Here is a 24982-nt window from a genome sequence, read left to right on the forward strand (position 1 = left end):
CAAAAAAATTTTTTTCTCTAAAATGACTATGAAATCAAAGCCATATGTCTAACCAAATTGTGTTCCAAATTTGAAGTTGATATCCCAAAAATTGAAGTCCCCATGAGATTTTGTTTAGGCGCTATACCAAAAATAGCCACCGGGTGTCATTTCAATTTCCATTGATTGTTTATTTGATGCATTTTCCTGTAAATTTCTGTCCAAATATCACTTCCATCAAAAAACAGTCACCAAATATGGAACATTTAGACTCAGACCTTTCAAATGATGTGTTTTGTCAAGAAATTGTGTGTTTTGTCAAGATAAGAAAAGATTTTCATTATAAAGTCGTTATTCTGCTATTATGATGTAGATTTGTTTTTTGAGGGGCACTCTCGTCATGAATTACTATTTTACTGTCATCATGTGATTTCTATCATTAAACAATGGACACATCTCTTCAGGAGTGTTAGACCTTTCCAACAATATATAGTTTGTCATGATTACATTAGGATTTAATAGTAATATAGTGAAGTAAACGTAGAATGCTGTATACGGGACGGTGACAGTTCAGGGGCTAGGGATGCACCGATCATGGCCGATTCCAATACCGATTTTATTTCAAGCAACAAACAATAAAGAAAGAAAGTATACATGAACAAGATGTTTATTTGTTGGGGTGGGAATCTTTTACCATCTCACGATTCAATTCGATTTTGATTATTGAGGCCACGATTTGATTCATAATCGATTTTCGATTAAAAAAGATTTGATTTTAAAAATACCCGCCTAGTTAATATTTGGCCCGTTACCCAATCCGTGCCCGCGATAAATCACACGCTAAAATCATTTAAATTAAAATGCTTTATTTTTTTTTTATCTTGCACCTCTCAACATCAACAGCGTCATGAATGGGCGAATGAATCAGGCTCTGCCTTTAAAGACTCGATGTCAACAATTTCATATACTCCACTCACCAACTTTACTTTTACTTCATCCATAGCTACTCCTGCAACGCTCGCTCCTTCTGGGCTATGTGAAATGTGTTATTTTTTTCCATGTTCATTTTCAGCTTTTTTAAAAAGTTTAACTTAATAGTACTGTATGTAAAAGATGAATCTTTTGATTTTTTTTTTAGTTTTTTAAACTTTTTTACTTGAAAGAAAAAGCTAATGGAGCACTTTCATTTTAACTCATATTAACTAATATAATGTATTCTACCAGAAAGTTTAAAGCTCATAACCATTAATATTTGAAGAACTTGAAGTGCAGTGTTATGTTGCATCATGCAGTCTTTGTCCTAAAAAGTAAATGTGATGTTTGTTACCGCAATAAATTTAAGGTCATTCCTATTTTTTGTTTTATGTTCTATTATATTAACATTAAAAGCACACTCTTTTTTGACTAAAATAACAGTAAAGGTTAGCCTGACAAGCCTGACCCACATCAAGATGTTTGGTCTGGAAACTCCCCATTGACGGCTCAATCCGAGGGGCGGATAAACGGTTGTCTGTCAAACTCCCTCTGCACGCGATAGGATAGCGCTACAACAACTAGAGCAACGAAGGTGAAGCAGAGCTCGCTGACAGATTAAACATTCGCCGTATCCGGTCGGCTAAACTCTGAACACATCTTCCCTTCTTAAGAATGACTTCAGTGCCGTTCTTTGTTCTTTTCTCAGAGAAAAGCTTAACTCAAGTCTTCCAGAGTCGCGGTCAAAGCTGATTCGAAAGACTGCCGCCGTTCGCCAGTTACTGTGTTTACTAGAAGCACGCAAACGCAACTCGGCCTTTGTCATTATGGCCCCGCCCACCGGCTCTATACACGACGTGATTGGCCCGTCCAGAGTGAGGGGAATACAGCTCAGAAGGGTATTGAGAGTTGCTAGACGACACTCGCGGGCAGATTAGATTTGCTGCCGCTAGGGTGTGTCTAGATTTCTAGGCTAGTAAAGGGTTAAAAAAAAAAGAAATTCCCAAAAATTAAAACAGAAAAAATGGAATTTGCAAAAATTAAAACGGAAAAAACGGATTTTGGGAAAAAATAAAACTGATTTTATAGGGCCCTATATACTGTGCATTGTTGCAATGTGCTAAATAAATATTTGCATAATTTGTGATTTATTAATTGATTTATTATTTGAAACTTTAATATTAATTTATGCAATTGGAATGCCTTGATTTTTAGTAAAGTTACACAGTCATAGCCATAAATGCAATGGTACCAAAAATTGGCATAATTTCTTTCGGTGTTTCCTCTTTTTCGGTTTCGGTTTCGGCCAAGTATTGTGATTTCGGTGCATCCCTAACCCAAACGATACCCAACCCTAGTTATGGCAGGCGCTCCGCTGCAGAGCGAACCGATGTTTGTCAGAGACTGGCTGGACGATATTATCTTTGTTGAACATTGTCCTGATTTTTGATTGGCACAGCGAGTGCTTACGGGCTCATTGTTGTCTTGTTCTTCCAGGGAAACGGTGCTCTTGCAAGACGGGCTACTTCAGGTGAGTTCTGCCTTGTGATTGTCGGAGATATTTCCTCTGTTTTGCATGAGTCTTGTATTTTTCTTTCTTCTGACAGTGCAAACAAACATGATTAGATGTTCCTGTGTCTCCTTTTTCCTCCAGGTATATCATCCGCTAGTCAGTGCGTCGCCTTCAAGAACAGCCCGTAAGTATCGCTGAAGTATCCCACTTTTCACTCATCCCAGAGGATTTATTTTGGAAAGGCCAAATTTCCGAATAAAAGATCTTACTGGATTGTGCTTTTGTGATTTTTAGGAGGTGTGAGACCCGGTCAAGCGTCTATCAAATCAGATACTTCAAAACCACAGCTGCTCACAGTACGTATATTAGCTCTTCAAAGTGTTGGATTAGCTATGCTTTCATCCACTTATTTTTATGCATATTTTTGGGATCGTCGCATAAAAAGAAAACGCGTGGAAATGCCAAGATATGCATAAATTCTAAAAATGCACATAAAAACATGCACTCAGTTGAGGTGCTGCTTCCTTCACAAATGTTTTAAAGGGATGCTTCACCGCTTTTTCATATTTATTGTTTATTTCATATCATTATTGTTATTCCCTTAACTAAACCGAGTTGACACACACCTCTCTCGTCTCAGTGTGTGCTCTTAAGCGCTCTAACGCGCGGTAACGATCTGACAGCATTTAGCTTAGCCCACTAAACCCAGTTCATTCACTATGGTACCAAGCCACCAAACTCCTCCACGTTTTCCCATTATAATTATTTCATTAACTCCTCACCCTAATGTTGCTCCACACCCGTAAGACCTCCGTTCATCTTCACACACAGTTTAAGATATTTTATATTTAGTCCGAGAGCGTATGCAAGTGTATGCACACTATACTGTCCATGTCCAGAAAGGGAATAAAAACATCATCACAGTAGTCCATATGAGACATCAGTGGGTTAATTAGAGTCTCTTGAAGCATCCAAAATACATTTGGGTCCAAAAATAACAAAAACTACGACTTGCCGAATCACCACTTGAGGGCGTCGTTCAGACTACATTAGTAAACCCCGCCCTCAAGCCTGATTGGCAGATGAGTGTGTTAGACATCGCAAATGCAAATGCAAAGGGGATTGCGATTCCATTTGAATTTTGTGCAGGTTGTTGCAGGACACAGAGGAAATGAAATAGCAAAAGGTGATTTTCTATTACTACTCCAAAATGGCAGGGTCATTACTTGTAAGACATTGGAAGTGCAATTGCAAACAGACTTTGCTTTTCCATTTAAAATCTGGCAGTCCTTGTGCGTTCGCCTAAATTGAAATGCAAGATTTGCAATTGCTTTTGGATTGTCACATTTTATGCGTCCACAAATTGAAAATGCAATTGCAAATACGATAGTCCGCGATATCCTTCCATATGTGCAACCAGTAAATTTGGCCGTGTTTATTCAATATATGCTATATTAGCTGACAGGACACGCAATATCTAATTAACCATTACGGTCACATTATTTTATTTGTTTTACCGCTTTTATAGAAGTACATGACTCAAATTTAATGAACAGGGTTTCCGCGGGTCATAAAAGGGTGATAACAGGGTCATAAAAAGTCATAAATTTAACAATAAGAATTTAAGGCCATTAAAAAGTCATAAAAACGTCCAGATTTTCCATACAAGGTCATAAAAACATAAAAACAAATGTAAGGCTTAAAAAGTCTTAAATTCGCTGAAGCATTGCGTTCTAGGTCTTAAATAATGTTAAACAGGTCTAAATTTTCCTACGTCCATGTAACGCTCCCTCATTGAAATGCTCGCGCCTCCCGCAGCGTGCGCCTGTTTATTCCGTGGTGTTGTAGTTCTTTCTTTCGCTAGTCCTACTATTGTTTGCTCTATTACAACTACAAATGAGTCCAGTATGCATCTTGTATTGCAGCCATTCAGCTTTGGTGTTATTGGAACGAGCCTCTTTCTGCTCGTACCCCACAAACGCATAAAACTGATTTTTTTCTTCAGCTGAGTCTGACGGTTCTTGCAGTTTTGCGATCGTGAACGCGAAGGCGAATCTTTCTCACCATCAATGTTGCCACAGTTACTTTGAAAAAGTAATCTGATTACTGATTACTCCTTTAAAAGTAATTTAGTTACTTTACGGATTACTTGATTTTAAAAGTAACTAAGTTAGATTACAAGTTACTTTTTTAGTTACATTCAGTAGTTGCCGACAACAGGCGGCAGGGCTGTTGTCGGCAACTACTGAATGTAACTAAAAAAGTAACTTGTAATCTAACTTAGTTACTTTTAAAATAAAGTAATCCGTATAGTAACTAAATGTATATTAACTAAAGTCCATCTGTAAAGTAACTAAATGTATATAAAGTAAATTCTATGTAACAACATAGAAATGACGACCGGTTTTGGCAACACTCACTTTATTGGAAGTGGATTTTTAACAGTTACGTCAATAATGTATCCTGACTAGAGCCCTGCATTTATGCCCGAGCCCGACGGCCCTGACTTTTTTACGCCCCTTTTTTAAGCTTCTCCGTCGTTTTATATTTATTTTAACAATGAGATGTGCTGCGCTGATGGAAACAACATGAGACTATGATAGCTTACATCACTGTCGAGACATGGCTTGCACAGGGTTAAGAGTCCGTTTCTTCAGCAGCTGCTAGAGTTATGGCCTTTTTACAACTGGTTCCTTCATTCGTTTTCTCTGACCAGGTATCTATCTGATTGCGAAATGACCAGGAGTAGGCCTAAATTCCTTCCAAGACGTATTTAATTCCAATCACTGGTGCATGAAAGTATTTCAGACGAAACCGGACAAATGTAAATGTATCTGGTTGTTTAAACCACATGTGTAAATTTTACTCCTGGCAAATGATTAAAAAATAAATGTGTGAGCGTGTTATGTTGTATTCAGATAGATATGATGGCGTTACTGCAATTTTGCTGCAAATGAGTAAAGCAAGCCAACGCATATGGCCGTAAATGAAACTTAAAATAAGTCCCAAAATCAAAAATGCCTTTGTGGTGGTATAATAACTAGCCTACTTTGATATTTCATTTCGTTTCTTTATTAAGTTCATTTAGAAAAATGTTTAGAGCAATTTATTGTTTGTTAAATTATTATAATTTTTTTATGTGACGACCCAGTGAGTTAACCGCATGTTTAATCAATTTAGCCTCTCAAACCAACTCTTGACTTGTCTTGCCTATATAAACTTTAATTTAACAAACAAAAAATTGCTCTGAACATTTTTCTAAATTAGGTTAATAAAGAAACAATACGAAATTGAACTACTTTGACATTAAAAACAAAACTGAACTATTTTAATGGCTGCAACAATTTAAAAAAAGAATTAAAAAAAAAGACTCCAGCCGGACTCGGGCTGAGAATTTTGATAAGCTGTCGGTTTTTACTAAGGAAAATGACTAGAATAGTAACTCACAGTGACTTGGATAAGTTACTTTAATCTGATTACTGGTTTGGAAATAGTAACGCGTTAGATTACTCATTACTGGAAAAAAGTAGTTAGATTAGAGTAACGCGTTACTGGCATCACTGCTCACCATCTTGCAAAATGACCAAATAAAAGTATAATATACACGATTGCACTAAATAGAGTTAATAGTCTGCGTGTCAGTCTGCGTGTTTGCTGCCTGTCAATGCTCGTGCAAGTGTATTGATTTCTAGGCTCATTAGCCTACTCTTGAACGGTCAAATACACACATTATGCATATGTCGATATCTGACTTGAGTTAAAATGTTTGGGACGTGTCGGTAAGTTCTGGATCTGCGCATTAGTAGTTCTCAAAGTGAAAGCAAACTAATATAGCTTAACAACAACGCAAAGGGGGAAAACGGCACATACGCTTAAAGCACTGTTTGTAGATATGCATCTTTATGTTGTATTAATTTGTCCTATTCTGACAATAGCCTATTGTCATTTGTTTATAAGTATATATTTTATTACTGACCAGTTTACTTGATTACTTAATTACTTGAAAACGTTTTACTTATATTCAGCAATTGCTTATTGCTGTGGTTTACTTGTAAGATTTTAGTCATGTTTCCCACCCCAAGCGATCGTGTTATTAAAGATAGATAGCACCGCTGGACCAGCCTTTTAAGATCCATGCATTTAGTTTGTTTTATTGCCATGTGTGACTATTGTTATGGTTAATGTGGCATCCTAATTATGAAAAAAATAAAAAATATTCTCAAATTTATGGAAGTGACCACCACAAAATAAAAAATAATTTTGATTTAAAAAAAAAAAAAAAAGTAATGCGCGCGCGCGTGTGTGTATGTGTGTATGTGGATATATATACAGGTCCTTCTCAAAAAATTTGCATATTGTGATAAAGTTCATTATTTTCCATAATGTAATGATAAAAATTATATTCAATTATATTCACAACTTTCATATATTTTAGATTCATTGCACACCAACTGTAATATTTCAGGTCTTTTATTGTTTTAATACTGATGATTTTGGCACACAGCTCATGAAAACCCCAAATTCCTGTTAAAAAAAATGAGCATATCATGAAGCGGTTCTCTAAACGAGCTATTAACCTAATCATCTGAATCAACTAATTAACTCTAAACACCTGCAAAAGATTCCTGAGGCTTTTAAAAACTCCCAGCCTGGTTCATTACTCAAAACCGCAATCATGGGTAAGACTGCCGACCTGACTGCTGTCCAGAAGGCCATCATTGACACCCTCAAGCGAGAGGGGAAGACACAGAAAGACATTTCTGACCGAATAGGCTGTTCCCAGAGTGCTGTATCAACGCACCTCAGTGGGAAGTCTGTGGGAAGGAAAAAGTGTGGCAAAAAACGCTGCACAACGAGAAGAGGTGAGCGGACCCTGAGGAAGATTGTGGAGAAGGACCGATTCCAGACCTTGGGGGACCTGCGGAAGCAGTGGACTGAGTCTGGAGTAGAAACATCCAGAGCCGCCGTGCACAGGCGTGAGCAGGAAATGGGCTACAGGTGCCGCATTCCCCAGGTCAAGACACTTTTGGGCTACAGAGAAGCAACACTGGACTGTTGCTCAGTGGTCCAAAGTACTTTTTTCGGATGAAAGCAAATTTTGCATGTCATTGGGAAATCAAGGTGCCAGAGTCTGGAGGAAGACTGGGGAGAAGGAAATGCCCAAATGCCTGAAGTCCAGTGTCAAGTCCCCACAGTCAGTGATGGTCTGGGGTGCCATGTCAGCTGCTGGTGTTGGTCCGCTGTGTTTGATCAAGGCCAGGGTCAATGCCGCTCGCTATCAGGAGATTTTGGAGCACTTCATGCTTCCATCTGCTGAAAAGCTTTATGGAGATGAAGATTTGGTTTTTCAGCACGACCTGGCACCTGCTCACAGTGCCAAAACCACTGGTAAATGGTTTACTGACCATGGTATTACTGTGCTCAACTCTCCTGACCTGAACCCCGTAGAGAATCTGTGGGATATTGTGAAGAGAAAGTTGAGAGACGCGAGTCATCAGTATTAAAACAATAAAAGACCTGAAATATTTCAGTTGGTGTGCAATGAATCTAAAATGTATGAAAGTTTAATTTTTATCATTACATTATGGAAAATAATGACCTTTTGAGAAGGACCTGTATATGCTAATCTCGGTGGGATTGAGCTATGAATATTAAGATTACTAATACTTTGTTCAATTTAAATAAATTAATTCGCTTTGCAAGTATTTGAGTGATTCTGCATTTATGTTATCATGTTTTTTTGTTGTTGCACGATATAGGTCTTAAATTTAATTAATAATGGTCATAAGTCTTAAATTTGACTTGGTAAAACCTGCAGATACCTTGAAAGAAATCATTTTATTTAAAAGAAGAAACCTGTTCAATAGGGGTGTGACGAGAGACTTAGTCTATATGTTCACTATATTAGCCTATATATTCACTATAGTAGCCTATAGGTTCACTATATTAGCCTATATATTCACTATATTAACCTATATGTTCACTATATTAGCCTATATATTCACTATAGTAGCCTATATATTCACTATATTAGCCTATATGTTCACTATATTAACCTATATATTCACTATATTAGCCTATATATTCACTATAGTAGCCTATAGGTTCACTATATTAGCCTATATATTCACTATATTAACCTATATGTTCACTATATTAGCCTATATATTCACTATATTAGCCTATATATTCACTATATTAACCTATATGTTCACTATATTAACCTATATATTCACTATATTAGCCTATATATTCACTATAGTAGCCTATATGTTCATTATATTAGCCGATATATTCACTATATTATCCTATTTATTCACTATATTAGCCTATATATTCATTATATTAGCCTATATAGTCACTATATTAGCCTATATAGTCACTATATTAGCCTATATAGTCACTATATTAGCCTATATATTCATTATATTAGCCTATATAGTCACTATATTAGCCTATATATTCACTATATTAGCCTATATAGTCACTATATTAGCCTATATAGTCACTATATTAGCCTATATATTCATTATATTAGCCTATATATTCACTATATTAGCCTATTTATTCACTATATTAGCCTATATATTCATTATATTAGCCTATGTAGTCACTATATTAGCCTATATATTCACTATATTAGCCTATTTATTCACTATATTAGCCTATATATTCACTATATTAGCCTATTTATTCACTATATTAGCCTATATATTCATTATATTAGCCTATGTAGTCACTATATTAGCCTATATATTCACTATATTAGCCTATTTATTCACTATATTAGCCTATATATTCACTATATTAGCCTATATATTCACTATATTAGCCTATATATTCACTATATTAGCCTATTTATTCACTATATTAGCCTATATATTCATTATATTAGCCTATGTAGTCACTATATTAGCCTATATATTCACTTTGTTAGCCTATATGATCGCTGGATGAAATACTGAATGAATCAGTGCTTTTGAACGAATCTCTTGAGTGAATGATTAGGCCATCCTTAAAAATATTCTTGTTTGCCGTAACCCGACCGACCCTGTCAATTTAGGGCCGACTCAATTTTTTATTTTTTTTTCCCTTTTAGTCCGACCGACTTGCCGGTTGTAAATGGGCTTTAAGACCGACCAATTTCTTTTTTTACTTTTCAAACAACTAATACAACAGTAATAAAATAATATGAATTATATTTTAGAGTATTATAAATGTATAAATTGCCTGGGCCATACAAACGAAGGCTACGTTCTTTCGTTTATAGAAAAACCCGTGACGTCATCTATGTTTACACTATGGTTAACGGATGTCACACTATGGCCTGTGCGTTCGTTTCGGCTCATACTCTCATTCACTGTAACGTTAGACTGTTAAAGCCCTGTCAGAGATTTCGCCGCATTGTGTGACAGGAGTCAGGACCATGGACACGTTACACACACCAGGCAAGTGCACTGCAGAGGGGAGGGCTTTAAGCCCCTGCCCTTTTTGAAAATGAATCAAAAGTGCCCCTCTCAACATTTATCATTACTATATTGTGGCGAATAAAACAACGTTTTATTATAACAACGTGTACAAAACAGTAACAAATGGCGGAAAAGCCGTTTATCTTGTCTCTGTCAGTCTGAAATGTCGTTGTCATAACGCGTTGCTATGGGTAGCGTGTGTTCTGCTCGACCTGCAGCGCGTGGTGGGAGCGGCGGCACTAGTTGTAACTTGAAAAATAATGCTTTATGTATGGTTCTGTCGATGGATACACGTGCACTACAACAGCGATATTAAAAGAAAACGTGGGCAAAACGGTCTATCTTTGTAAACTGTGTTCAATGCATGCGAGTGCTGCCGTATGACCAGTCATTTTCGCCGTCATCACTCAGTATATTCGCCAGAAGACGCGAATGAGAACCCTCTGCAGTAAGAGAAGATCTGTCTCTGTGCGCAGCGCGCGCACGTCTCACAGCGTGCAAATATTGAGTTCTTTCAAGTCTTGCGTTTGAACGGATAAACTCACACAAAAAGTATGTCAACATGTCGATCTTGATGAGTATCCATCAGACAGTCTGTATATGCCTTAAGAGAACTTTATACAGTTGAGAAAGACGATGCATATCTCTGTATTAGGTCTTAAAGGGGCAGTAGCCTTTACTGCTGTCTGTCAAACAAAAGATAAGGACTCACTCACTGCTCTTGATTGAATAGCTGGTTATAGCTACTTAATTAATTGAATTCATAAAAACAACTTTTTGCTTTTTAATATTCAAATGCACTAGTCTATATCACCAGATGCGTTGGTCTGGCAAGAAGTGCAAGCCACTTCAGAGACACAGATAGTTGCGTGTTCTGAGTTAACACAATCGAGCGTAAAAATAAGAAACATATCACGGGAAAATACTAAAACGGGAAGACAGCGGGAAAAGAGCTAAAATACATGAGAAACCCGGAAAAAAAGGGAGGGTTGACAGCTTTGAGTCAATGACAGCTAGCTGGTGGTTGGACCCTTTTCTTAAAGAATGCACCTGAAATTTATGCAATAAACATGTTTTTGACAAATATTTCAATTTGTTTGTGGTCTATATAGCCTGCAATTAGCCTACAGGCCCGAAGGCACGGCTTGAAGACCCAGTCAGTGATGTCACGATATGCCAATTTGTTTAAATTCATACCTACGTAATCACCATCACCAAAAATTAACTTTTTTTTTTGTATTAAAATTTGAAAAAAAAATATATAGACCTACCTACCGACCCTTTTTTTAAAAAAATGTACTGTTACTGCAAACCAAAATATTTTTAAGGATGGCCTTAAATGAATTTTTTTTTTCCAAGTCACTTTCAAAAGGTGCTACTGCATACATCAGTGTTTATATCAGAACTATTCACTTATCCCAGTACTTCTGTGATATTATTGTAAGACAGAAATAATGATACAGCGTGGTTGAAAAGACAGCGCAAACGTAGATCTAAGTACGCATGTTTGACACCCCTGTTTTAAATATAAAGCGCTGGTGATGTGTACAAATGGATGCAGCCTTTAAGATTCTTATCAGCCATAGGATCTCAAATTATTTTGAAATATTTAGTATTATTACACGTCTCTGGAATACTTGATTCTGATTCATCAATCTCAGCGTGGCGGAGGCCAGATATTTATTATTTTCTGCTTTGCCTTGGCTGAAAGCTGCTTGCTCGGACGTGTTTTCTGTGCAGAAACTTTGAGCTAATAAAAGATTTAACATTAATTAACCCCAATCAATATTTGTGTAATGTAAAAAACGGGATAATAAGCAGGCACAGCGTTGCAATGGACGCTGATAAATATTTCAAATGTGAGGAATCGTGTTGTGTACATGATGCTAGAATACAAAATGCCCTGCAAAACCTGAATGCAGCATTACACTTTGGTCATTTGGTGATGTTTATTGAATTATTGGCTCAGGTAATTATTAACCTTACCTGTAATAATCTCGTACTTACTCAGAGCGTTTCTTATCTTGATGCTGCTGAAGTGTGCACTTTTTTAATCTAATGACCTGTTGAAAAGTTTACGTTTAGCACGCGTTTAGGCCGGCTTTTCTTTCTGTGCCGGCATGTCTTCAGCATGGAAAGATCTCTATTGGTTAACACTTTTCTACAGTTGCACATTAAATGTCTGGTTTGATTGCAGGGAATGAAGTTATTACAGTAAAAACCCCAGCGTTTGCGGAGTCCGTCACAGAGGGAGACGTCAGGTGGGAGAAAGGTAAGATCAGTGTCGGGTGTAACTAGTGTAATTTAATTACTTTTCCCATGAAAAAGTAAAGTAATGGATAACTGGATATAATGGATAAAAGGATTTTTTTCTGTAATTTAATTAGTTACTCCTGATGTAATTTAACTTAATACTATGTTTAGACTGTATAACTATTACATATAATACAAATGTGGAATTAACATCAAAATGTAAAGTCTAACTTTAAAATGCATGTTTTTATGTATAATTTGCATTCTTTAGCATTTGCAATACTTTGGTCAGTTAATAATAATAATGTGTGCAGTTTTATATCATTTATTTGAATGAATTAGAAGAGGCGTTTCATGTCTAACCTTGAATCACTTAACTAGTCAAGGTTGAAATAGGATTTAGAAAGTAAGTAACTAATTACTTTTTGGAGAAAGTCATTTGTAAATGAATCTAATTATATTATTGACAATGTAATTAGTAACTAGTAATTAATTACTTTTCGGAGAAAGTAATTTGTAAAGTAATCTACACTATTGACAATGTAATTAGTAACTAGTAATTAATTACTTTTCAGAGAAAGTAATTTGTAAAGTAATCTACACTATTGACAATGTAATTAGTAACTAGTAATTAATTACTTTTTGGAGAAAGTAATTTGTAAAGTAATCTACACTATTGACAATGTAATTAGTAACTAGTAATTAATTACTTTTTGGAGAAAGTAATTTGTAAAGTAATCTAAATATACTATTGACAATGTAATTAGTAACTAGTAATTAATTTGTTTTTTTGATAGTCATTTGTAAAGTAATGTAAACTATTGACAATGTCATTAGTAACCAGTAATTAATTACTTTTTGGAGAAAGTAATTTGTAAAGTAATGTAAACTATTGACAATGTCATTAGTAACCAGTAATTAATTATTTTTTGGAGAAAGTAATTTGTAAAGTAATCTAATTATACTATTGACAACTAGTAATTAATTACTTTTTTAGAGTAACTGACCCAACACTGGGTAAGATGTGTGGATCAGGATGTGTGTGTCAGATTGATTGGACCTGCTTGTGTCTCTTTCAGCGGTTGGAGACTCCGTCTCTGAGGATGAGGTGGTCTGTGAAATCGAGACCGATAAGGTGAGATTCAGTAAACGTGGTCAATTTCCGAGGCTGAACGTTTTGAACGTGATTTTGAAACTCCATGGGTTACTAATAATAACCGTTCTGATAATTGATAAATCATATTTTTCATGACAGTGCACTCAAACATGTCCACAATTGAAGTCTGTATGTTGCAACATTATTAAAGTCGTTATGCAAAAACAAAAAAAAGCACTAATAATATGCAGGGTTCGTACAGTCATGAACCGTATATTCCCTGGAACCTGGAAAACCTGGAATTTTGTTACTTTTAAATAAAATTTTGCTGATAGTTTCCCCAGCCCCATCTCATCCAAGATGTCCATATCTTTCTTTCTTCAGTGGAAAAGAAATGAAGGTTTTTGATGAAAACATTCCAGGATTTTTCTCCACATGATAGACTTCAATGGGCCTCAAACGGTTCAAGGGCCAAATGACAGTTTCAGTGCAGCTTCAGAGGGCTTTAAACGACACCAGACGATTAATAAGGGTCTTATCCAGCCAAACCATCGCTCATTTAAACACAAAATAAAAGAGTTTGTTTTATAAGCACAAATGCTGGCCATGCTCTGTTCTGTGATGCGCGTTCGTGACGGTGAAAAGGTCCCAATTGAAGTAGGCGGAAGTACGAGTCAGTGTTTACAAGTGTTCGTAAAAATGTTTTAAACGATAAACTGACACGAAGACATCTGAATATGTTTGTATGTTCCTCCTTCCACACACTTGTAAACATTGACTCGTACTTCCGCCTTCGTCAAGCGTGACCTTTTTTAGCATAATTGCATATTACAGAGCAGAGCAAGGCCAGCATTTGTGCTTATAATATACTGTGCAAAATATACTGCGTTTGTTTCCCATTATATATGTAGACTTTCACACCGGACTTGTATCGAAAAAGCAATATTTCGTGTCAATACCATTCACATCACCCATGACACGAATTTGCGACGCCTGTGACGTTTCAGAGCTCCAATATTACAAAACATTCACGGTGTCAGCTGAGAAAACACGGACACGTCCTCATTCAGTGAAGACGAGCTTTTCATTCTCTTTAAAAGATCGAAAAAAAGGTTTTGGGTGAACAGAGTCTGAAGGGGAGTCTGATCATCTCTACAGGAGCTAAAGCTTTATCATGGCCGCTTCTGCACTTACTTTCCCAAGTCCGTGGGACAATTTGAGGAGCTCATTTAGAGACAGAAGCAGCTCATCTGACGAGACTAACACGCACTTCAGAACCAGTCGCTCTGCAGCAGATGTTTCCAGTTCAGTCACAATGCAAACATTTAAGTGCCACAGACATACTGATGGTAACACTTCACTTTCCATAATCGCGGACACAAGGTTTAGAAAAAATAAATTAACAAGTTATAACTCAAAAGGTTAACTTATTGCTGTCTGTAACCTATCACTGTCTGTACAGTGGGCAAACACTGCTGCAGGTGTACAACTTTAATAAGACCTACAGCTCGGATCTCATAAGAAATACAGTTAATGTTGAGTGAATAGCTCGCGACATCAACTGGACATTTCGTCAGCTATGTTTCCTTGTACGTGATTGGTTGAAGCGTTTATGTCGGCGCTAGAATAAAAAAAAAATCTACATCAAAAGGTCAATTTTTTCCGCCGCAGCCCTGGTTTGGGAGTTCTCACAGCTTATCGACACATTGCCTGAGCAGAACTTTTTCTTGCGGGTGTCCGAGAACTATTGTGTGATTACATTGGAAGTGGGCGTGGTTAATGCGGAGAAACTCAGATGTTCGGCACCTGCTTTTCAGTAGTGTGTGAGTGCAGAAGACAGTAGTGTGATTGAGTGTGTGTTGTGTGTGTTCTGCAGACGTCGGTGCAGGTTCCCTCTCCAGCTGCCGGGGTCATTGAGGAGCTGCTGGTTCCTGATGGAGGGAAAGTTGAAGGAGGAACTCCTCTGTTCAGACTGAAGAAAGGAGGTCAGACATTATTTCTTTTTGCTAATAGCAATATAATAATAAAGGAATGTTCTGAACTAAATGCATATTATATTGTGAGGCTTTTCTTCCAAACAAGTAAGCTAAATTTTAAAATCTTTATTATGGCAAAGTGTGTATCTACATTCACCTAAAGGATTATTAGGAACACCTGTTTAATTTCTCATTAATGCAATTATCGGTCAAGACAATCTCCTGAACTCCAAACTGAATGTCAGAATGGGACAGAAATGTGATTTAAGCAGTTTTGAGCGTGGCATGGTTGTTGGTGCCAGACGGGCCGGTCTGAGTATTTCACAATCTGCTCAGTTACTGGGATTTTCACACACAACCATTTCTAGGGTTTACAAAGAATGGTGTGAAAAGGGAAGAGCATCCAGTATGCAGCAGTCCTGTGGGAGAAAATGCCTTGTTGATGCTCGAGGTCAGAGGAGAATGGGCCGACTGATTCAAGCTGATAGAAGAGAGACTTTGACTGAAATAACCACTCGTTACAACCGAGGTATGCAGCAAAGCATTTGTGAAGCCACAACACACACAACCTTGAGGCGGATGGGCTACAACAGCAGAAGACCCCACCGGGTGCCACTCATCTCCACTACAAATAGGAAAAAGAGGCGACAATCTGCACAAGCTCACCATTTTTCACAAGACTGGAAAAATGTTGACTGGTCTGATGAGTCTCGATTTCTGTTGAGACATTCAGATGGTAGAGTCAGAATTTGGCGTAAACAGAATGAGAGCATGGATCCATCATGCCTTGTTACCACTGTGCAGGCTGGTGGTGGTGGTGTAATGGTGTGGGGATGTTTTCTTGCCACACTTTAGGCCCCTTAGTGCCAATTGGGCATCGTTTAAATGCCACGGCCTATCTGAGCATTGTTTCTGACCATGTCCATCCCTTTATGACCACCATGTCCCCATCCTCTGATGGCTACTTCCAGCAGGATAATGCACCATGTCACAAAGCTCAAATAATTTCAAATTGGTTTCTTGAACATGCCAATGAGTTGACTGTACTAAAATGGCCGCCAGAGTCACCAGATCTCAACCCAATAGAGCATCTTTGGGATGTGGTGGAACGGGAGCTTCGTGCCCTGGATGTGCATCCCACAAATCTCCATCAACTGCAAGATGCTCTCCTATCAATATGGGCCGACATTTCTAAAGAATGCTTTCAGCACCTTGTTGAATCAATGCCACCTAGAATTAAGGCATTAAGTGTGTATATATATACACACACACACACACACACACACACACACACACACACACACACACACACACACACATTTAAAATTTCGGTCTTCATCATTACCACAGCCAGAAATAATGTATCAGGTGTTTCTGTCTGAGGAAGTGGTTGTTGTAAGTGGTTTCAGCTCTGACTCGATGTAATGTTTCAGCTGGAGCTGCTAAGACGACGGCGGCCCCTGCTCCTGCATCAGAGACTCCTGCGGCCCCTGCTCCGCCTCCTGCGGCCCCTGAGGCTCCGCCTCCTCCAGGTGCAGGCCCCATCCCCTCCAGCATGCCCCCTGTGCCCCCTGTGCCAGCCCAGCCCATCCAGTCCAAACCAGGTCAGTGCCCATCAGGAGCAGCTTTACCCTGCAGACACAAACATACTAACCAGCGATTTAAAAGTCTATTTATTTTGTTCTATGCTACTTATTGTAGGGCTATGTAATCAGTTTTATTTTTCCCAATTTTTAAAAAATCATATTTACATTTTTCTGGATTTTATTTATTTTCCCTGTTTAAATTTTTTGCGACTTAATTACTCAATTTTAGTAATCAAAAAGTATGTATTTTTAATTACCCCATGAAACATACATTTTTAACAACAATTTATTAAAGGTTAAAGGGTTACTTCAACGATTTAGCACATGGCTTTGTATCAGTAGAATCCCTGGAGTATATCCGAATGATCCTGCATCCCCCCTCATATCCCCCTGAGACAAGAGATTTATGCATTTTATTTCTGGAAAAATTCCTCCAATGACGCAAATATCATCAATGAACTGAAAACCCCCCAGACTGAACACGCGCTGTAAATGACGGCCGTGTTTTCGTCAGCTCTCTGATGGATGTAACCTGACTCTCGCTCGGCTCACTCACATTATATTGAACACACACGTTCAGTTTTTAATTGTAGTGTCTGTTCTCTACCTGAACTGATTTTATGAAGATGAACGCGGTGGGCAAGTGATCCAGTTGCGGTGGCTTTGGGAGTGGCCTTGTTGGGCAGCGAAGCACTTCTGGGAATTGTTGGTTCACATCCCCATGTGACATACATTTTCTGACTTTTCTCAGTTTAAAAGGCACAAAATTAAAAAATAATTTCACATTTTTACTACATAAATGACCCAGTTTAAATACACATTCATCTTCCCAGCGCTGAAGTACCCCTTTAACAATAATTACATATTTAGGGCCCTATGAAATACTTTCTTTTTTTTTTATTATTATTATTTTTTTTTCAAATTCTGTTTTCTGGATTCCATTTTAACCCTTTAGGCACTAGAGGTTTTTTCCTGAAACATTCAATTTTGACTTCTTAATTTCAAAAGGCTATATCTTAAAAGTGGAAAAAGATAGAAACTTTCTGTAAATTGGAGAAATATTAAGGATGACCCTAAATTTGTGTAGGGATTACATATTCCCATCTAATTTGCATATTGTGACGTCGTAAAGTGGTGGCAATCTTGGATTAAAGAATTTTCATGAAAAGCCACACGTTTACATGATAAAATGCAGCACTTCTTTCCCCCCTAAATGTCCCACACCTTCTGTGTGCTATATTGCACAATACTGAATGTTCAAATAAATAGAAAATAGTAAACAAACTGTGTAAATCATTACCAATAAATGGTAGAAACAAACCGAATGCATATAGCGGTTTGCCTTTTGCTGTAGAGATTTTCCATTTACTACATACAGTAGGCACTCTGATTCCATATATGGGGCACATATATATTATATATTATGCATAATAGCCCCTGCCCTGTGTCACACCGCGTCTGCTCGCGTCCAGATCTGCCTCGCGCGCGCAGTATGCACAGCCACGACCACTGTTATTGTCATTTTGACTCCCCACCCTGCCTCCACGTTGCCCCCGAACTGAAAAAATGTCCCGCGGCCGCCTTGTTCCCAACACTAACACAACTGCTAACTTCACGATGATCACTCCGACCCCGGGAAACATTGTTCCCACCACTGACATTGGGCAAAGGACGATCTACATTGGGCAAATGATTCACCGTTTGTGCTTAGTGTAACATTAAGGCTAGTTTCACTTTCAGAATCACCATCATCTCATATTTCCCTTCAGAATCAGCGTCCGCGAATAAAAGACCACTTCATTGCGGGTAAGCTTTATTGATGCCATTAGAAAACAAAAATAGTAATACTAATCTAATGCAAATACTCGCTGACGTTGACAATGCTCTGATAAAACGGCTCACTCGAACACCAGCTCCACTTTTGTTTACACTGATTCAATGCGCTCTTGCTCGTATATTCTATAGATTAATGATGTTTGTATGAGTCAGGGATGAAGTACGACATGTCTACCATCTAGTGGAGGAGAGGTTGAATGAAATTTGACACCCTATTTGACAAAATCGGCCGTTTTATTCAGACACACATCTTGTCGAGTAAACTCGACCGTGGCGCTTAGAGGGTTAATGGTTTAATTATTTTTTTTTTAATCAAAAAGCATGTCTAATTAATTGAATGTATACAATTCTATGAAAAAGTTTCCCCCCCTATAAATTAAGTGGATACATTTTTTTACGGCAAACAAATTAAGGCATATAACCTTAATTTAATTCATCTTTTAATCGTATACAATTAAACAAAGGGCTGCACAACAGGCATTTACTGTAAATTAAAACAGAAGAAAAATTATGATTGTTTAAAATAAGTTGTAATAATTATTATTTTTAATGTTAGTATTATTACATTAAGGCGTAGCTAAATTCCACTGTACAACAATAATATATTTCCCGTCGCAATTTCTTCAAGTTAAACCATCTTGTATTTTGACGAGTTGCCGTGAAAAGCTTTGAGTTTCTGTGTTCATATGACAAGACGGGAGTTTTTCTCAAATGAAACGGTTAAATACTGATAAAGTGACTCTCAGAGCGACTCTGGGGATGAAGTTCATGCGTTCATATCGTCTTAGTGATGCGTCTCGTGTGTGTGTGTGTTCCTTCTAAGGCTGTACTTGTGAGGGCACAAATGTCCTCACTTATAAAGTAAAATATGAAAACAACTCTTTAGTTTGACATTTGACTGGTCCTCACTAGTTAATAAGGCTTATAAATCGGCCAAAACATGTTTTTATTTATCTATTGTTTCGCCCATGGGTATTTTTAGGGATTGTGTGCGTGCGTGCGTGCGTGCGTGATGGGTAGGTTTAGGGATAGGGGTTGGGTTGGGTTATGGGATAGAAAGTATCATTAACCTGATATAAAATCACTGGAAGTCTATGTAATTTCCTCACTAATATAGTGAAACAAACGTGTGTGTGTGTGTGTGTGTAAGATTAATCTGTGTGTCTGCGCCATTCATTCACCCAGAGATAAATTCAAATAGTCTTCTTGTGTTTTAATATGGCAAAGATTTAAACAATTATTTTGAATTGTAAAGTTTTTTGAATGGTAGTTTTAGTGTGTTACCATAGGCATTGCTCTACCTCGCCCATATGTTATTAATATTATTTGTGTGGGTCTTAAGAAGCCTTAAATTTGATGCCCTGCCTTTATTACTAAACATTGAAGGGCCGGACCGTCCTAAAACTCTCATTGTTGTGTGTGTTGCCAGTTTCAGCCATCAAACCCACCGTTGCTGCTCCTGCTGCCGCTGACACTGGAGCCAAATCCGCCCGGTCAGAGCACAGGGTAAGACACCATTCACACCGCAAACCTGCTTTCTGGTAGAAAAACACAGTGCAGCTCACACACTGAAGATAAGACGCTCGTGCTCGTTCTGCTAGGATCTCTTTTGGGTAATATTAGACCAGTAAAGATGACTGAATAAGCTAGGACTAGCAGCATTTCATTTCTTCAGTCACTTGTGCAGTTGTTGTGTGTTAGCAGGATCATGTTTAGACCACAAAATGTCAATGTGGCTCAAATAATATCTTAACGTTCTCCATCTCTGTAATGATATTCAGTAAGTCTGTATTTGATCGAAAATGACTTAAAATTTAGTTTTTTTTCTCCCCACCTCCAAAATGAGTAGAGCCTGTTGCCATCTGTTTGATACAAGATAATGAAAAGTAATCAATGCAAATTGTAAATGCCATTTGGAGATTTCCCTGAACATTTTGAGTCATGCCAAATTGTGAAACAATAAAATAATTAATTGAAACGGAGAAATAGTCAGGTTTAAATTAGAGTTGCTCCTAAAATATCCTAATGCAGGGTTCCCACTCGTCCTGGAAAATTGATGAAAAATGTTCCAGTCCTGGAGAAACACGTGAACAATTTGAGAACATGTTTTTCTTTAGCTGAGAGCAAAGAGTTCATCACTGGCCCTAAACAATTACATTAAACAAAACATTAAAATAGTTCTATCTTTTTCCCCCTTTGATATTGACACTGGTAACGAGAACATTTGGCATAACTTATGATTAAGAGCTCCTTTTAAAAACTAATTTATAGTTAAGTAGGGATGCACCGAATCCAGATTTTTGAGGTTCGGCCGAATACCGAATCCACTAGTTAACATTCTGCCGAATCCGAAACTGAATACCGAATCCAACTCCCATCCTCAGTCTATTATCACAGTAAACACATTAATAACAATCAAGGTCCAGAGCAGTGTATTTTTAATTTAATTTTAAAAGGATGACACTGCCGTATTGCTGTCTGTAGTCATTTATATCATCCCGGCGGATGAAAATACATTCAAACACATTCATATAAAGTATTTGTAATCAAAACTTAGTATAGTAATAATTATTGTCATCATCATCATCTTGGATACGTTTTTTAATTCATGTTTTGAAAGAGCACTCAATACAGCCACTGTCAAGCAAACACTGATGTTTTACACATATTAAATAAATTTACATTGACATAACATAAACTTACACAAATCCTTGGTTCACCCGTGCTCATATATTATCAGCAATGCATCAGTTTTCCGAGAGAAACAGCAGCCGTCCCACTCCGAGAGTTCAGTTCTGTTCAAGACGACGCTATCACGCATGCACAGGGTATCCGCGGGGTCTTGAAAAGTCTTAAAAGGTGATAAATCAATTTTGGGAAAATTAAGACCCTTATAAAGTATTAAAAAGTCTTATCACGGCTTTATAAAGTCTTAAATTTTGAAAGTATTTTGTTCAAGCTTTGTCAAAAGAGTTTGACTCCAAAAAGTATTTATGAATATATTTATTTTCATCCCCATAAGTATTAAAAAACAACCGGGTACTCAGTCTGAGATCTGCTCGGAGCGCGCGCGCCAGGGATGGAAATTAGCGCCGCCACGCCACCAGCCAAATGCGGCTGATTTTGAGTTAAACGGGTAAACTCGCTTCACCTACCGAGCTGTTTCACCTCTTTGTAAACTTTGTTCAGTGCATGCGAGTGCTGCTGTATGTGCGCATATGACCAGTCGTTTTCTCCGTCATCACTCGCGTGCGCTGTGAGACTCGCGCGCTCTGAGGGAAGATCTGACGCTGTGCATCATCCGAGAGCGCGCGCGAGTCTCACAGCGCGCAAATATTGAGTTCTCTTTCAAGTCTTGCGCTTAAATGGACAAACTCACACAAGAAGTATGTCAACATGTCCATCTTCATGAGTATCCTAGCAGACATCGTCTGAATATGCCTTAAGTGAACTGTATAGTGTGCACAGTCGAGAAAGACGAGCATATCCCTGCCTCAGGTCTTAAAGGCGCAGTAGCCTTTACTGCTGCCTGAGGGATGTCCTTATATTTAGATTGACATTAAACAATGCTCTTGATTGAATAGTTTTTGTAAGTTTAATAAGGATTAATCTTTCATTTAAACAGTTAAATATGCAGTTATTTTACATTTGATTACTTTATTCAATTGCTGTACCTTTCTGCAGGCCAGTAGACCTGTACATTATTATTTAATGAACACATGAGTGAGGTCGAGTTAAACATTCTAGTTTGAATTTTATTTTTCGGTTTTCGGCTTTGGTTTCTTCTTTTTTTGTTTCGGTCAAGAATTTTGATTTCGGTGCATCCCTACTGACAATGTTCTGCTCAGTATGTTGTCAACACGCTTCAAAGATGCCAGAATGAATAGTTTCATTCTTGGGACTAAAAACCATAAAACTGGAAGCCATAAAAGACCACAAATCATCGTGAAAATATCAGGAATTCATTGAGACTTGAGATTAAATAAACTGCCCAAGTATTGTAGAGCTTGTAGTATTAATTTGTTAAAAACAAAAAAGTGGCTGGTAAAAACATTGAGTGGTAGACTTTGAAAAAAGTTAATTTCCATCCCTGGCGCGCGCCGTCTACGGGTGACGTCATGTATTTTGCGAAATGCGCAGTTAGGTAATGTGTCGCCCTCCATACGTTGCGAAACAGATATGCAATATAAACAATACAAAATTGGCCTACGATAGAGATTTTAAGTCTACATTCGACTACAACTGTTTATTAAAGGTTTGTTGCCGATTAGATTTTGAAGCGCGATGAGGTCTTAAAATATTTTGAGAAGGTCTTAAAAAAGTCTTAAAAAGGTATTGAAATTAACTTCAGGATTCCTGCATATACCCTGATGCAGTATCTCAGCTCACCGGTTCTCACAGCAAAACATGTCTCAGTTTAGTGAACTGTTGGAGTTACAACATATACTTCAAAATATTAGTTTATTTCTAGTCTGAGGGACTGTCACTCATGTCAGAAAGTGAGTAACTATAGTAACTTGTGGGATCAGCGCTGATTTGAGACGCGAGCCGTTTGGAACGATTCAGTCCGATTTGGTGAACTGGTTCGACCGGATCCCTAAAAAGATCCGGTTAAAAAGAGCGATTCGTTCGCGAACCGGACATCCAGCGGCTATTGTTTAGGGGTTCTTGCCACCACGAGACAAATCGGCATTGCAAATTGAACATATAGCTCGACTTGAATTGCCTTCTTGTGACTGAAAGTACTGCCAAACACATTTTCTGTTCACAAGTTCCATTTTCACTTTCTCACAGCCGACTGCATTCGAACGGTCCACCTAGTAAACACGTTGCCATAATCAACCGCGGCATCATGTTCGACCAGTATCGCGTAGTGCAAGCGGGTTCGGTTCGGTGGAAAAAAATTCTAAGGTTCGGCAGAAACCGAACCCAGTCAAAAAGCCCAATATTCGGCCGAACCCGAATCCTGGATTCGGTGCATCCCTATAGTTAAGTCATGGCAATAAACTCTGGAAACTGTTTCTTCCACTAAATAAAACATAAGGTATTTGCAACTTTTCATCTCTCAATTCTAAAAAAACAAACATAATATAATGTATTATAACATAAAAATTGCAAGATGTCATAAATTCATATAAAGTCCAACTTTGTAGTAAAAAACACAATATATATTTCACAATTTTGACTTTATAAATGTTTGAGTTTATATCACAATTATGTAAACTCACAATTGTGAGGAAAAGGTCAGAAGAGCGAGATAAAGTCGAAATTATCTTTTTTAGTTGGTTTGATACTTATCTTTTATTCCCGCCGTAGTAAAATCGATAATGTCCTGGAAAATGGTCACTGAGAAACAGTGGGAACCCTGAAAACATAGTTCTCATATGAATGTTATATCAAGCATAAATTCAGCTTGTAAATTAGCCCTGTGGTTTTGTTGCAGGTTAAGATGAACCGCATGAGACTGCGAATCGCTCAGCGGCTGAAGGAAGCGCAGAGCACCTGTGCCATGTTGACTACCTTCAATGAAGTTGATATGAGGTACGGCTGGGCAATATGGCAAAAATATCAACAAAAAAAAAAAATTCAGGAAAATCACGATTTTTATCTTGAATGTCTTTCCATCAATTCACACGTTTTAGTCAGGCAATAGTTCAACTAGCAATGTGAAGTTTATGCATCAATAACGCTAATATAAGTGAGAATAAATGTTACTCCTTAAATTTGGCGTTCTTCTGGGGTAATCCAAGGTTAACTCGCAAGCGTGTCTTCTAAACCCGATGAAATCATTCGAATGATGAAGCTGAGTCTTTGTTTTGAGGTGATGGGGGTCATTTAGAGTAGAGCTGCAACTAACGATTATTTTTTCTGTCGAGTAATCTAACGATTATTTTTCGATTAGTCGACTAATCTAACGATTATTTTTCGATTAGTCGCCTAATCTAACGATTATTTTTATTACAATAAATAATTAATCTAATGTTCTTTTTTGTAATTAGCTCATGAATCCTTTGGATAACTTTACAAAAAATATAAGTACAACTTCTAATATAATATTTCAACCTTTATTAATTTTCAACCAATGTGTTTGAAGTTTTTACAGTTTAAAATAATAAAGAGGCAAAGAAAATTATTTTACTATGGTAAATATGAGTTTATGATAGCGTTTATAATTAAACCACAGTAGCCATAAATGTACAGTTGTCTGAGACGTCATGAAATGTTCTTTAGCATCACAAACCATAAAATGTAGTCAGGGTTCTGCTATGGTTTAGCATGGCTTCCAGAGATCTGGAGCTGGA

At 37.5% G+C, this 24982-nt stretch overlaps 1 protein-coding gene across 1 annotated transcript in view; it reads left to right on the forward strand.

Annotated features, from left to right (window-relative positions):
* dlst (dihydrolipoamide S-succinyltransferase) overlaps window positions 1–24982 on the forward strand; it is a 45603-nt gene that overhangs the window by 4362 nt on the left and 16259 nt on the right. Inside the window, exons 2-10 of the mRNA XM_067456277.1 lie at window positions 2449–2482; window positions 2606–2648; window positions 2759–2820; window positions 12131–12205; window positions 13266–13321; window positions 15159–15267; window positions 16692–16862; window positions 20110–20186; window positions 24124–24221. Of these exons, the coding sequence (XP_067312378.1) occupies window positions 2449–2482; window positions 2606–2648; window positions 2759–2820; window positions 12131–12205; window positions 13266–13321; window positions 15159–15267; window positions 16692–16862; window positions 20110–20186; window positions 24124–24221 (725 nt within the window). The remainder of the gene's footprint in view (window positions 1–2448; window positions 2483–2605; window positions 2649–2758; window positions 2821–12130; window positions 12206–13265; window positions 13322–15158; window positions 15268–16691; window positions 16863–20109; window positions 20187–24123; window positions 24222–24982) is intronic.

Source organism: Pseudorasbora parva, chromosome 10 (genome assembly GCF_024679245.1).
Source record: "Pseudorasbora parva isolate DD20220531a chromosome 10, ASM2467924v1, whole genome shotgun sequence".
Lineage (NCBI taxonomy): Eukaryota > Metazoa > Chordata > Actinopteri > Cypriniformes > Gobionidae > Pseudorasbora > Pseudorasbora parva.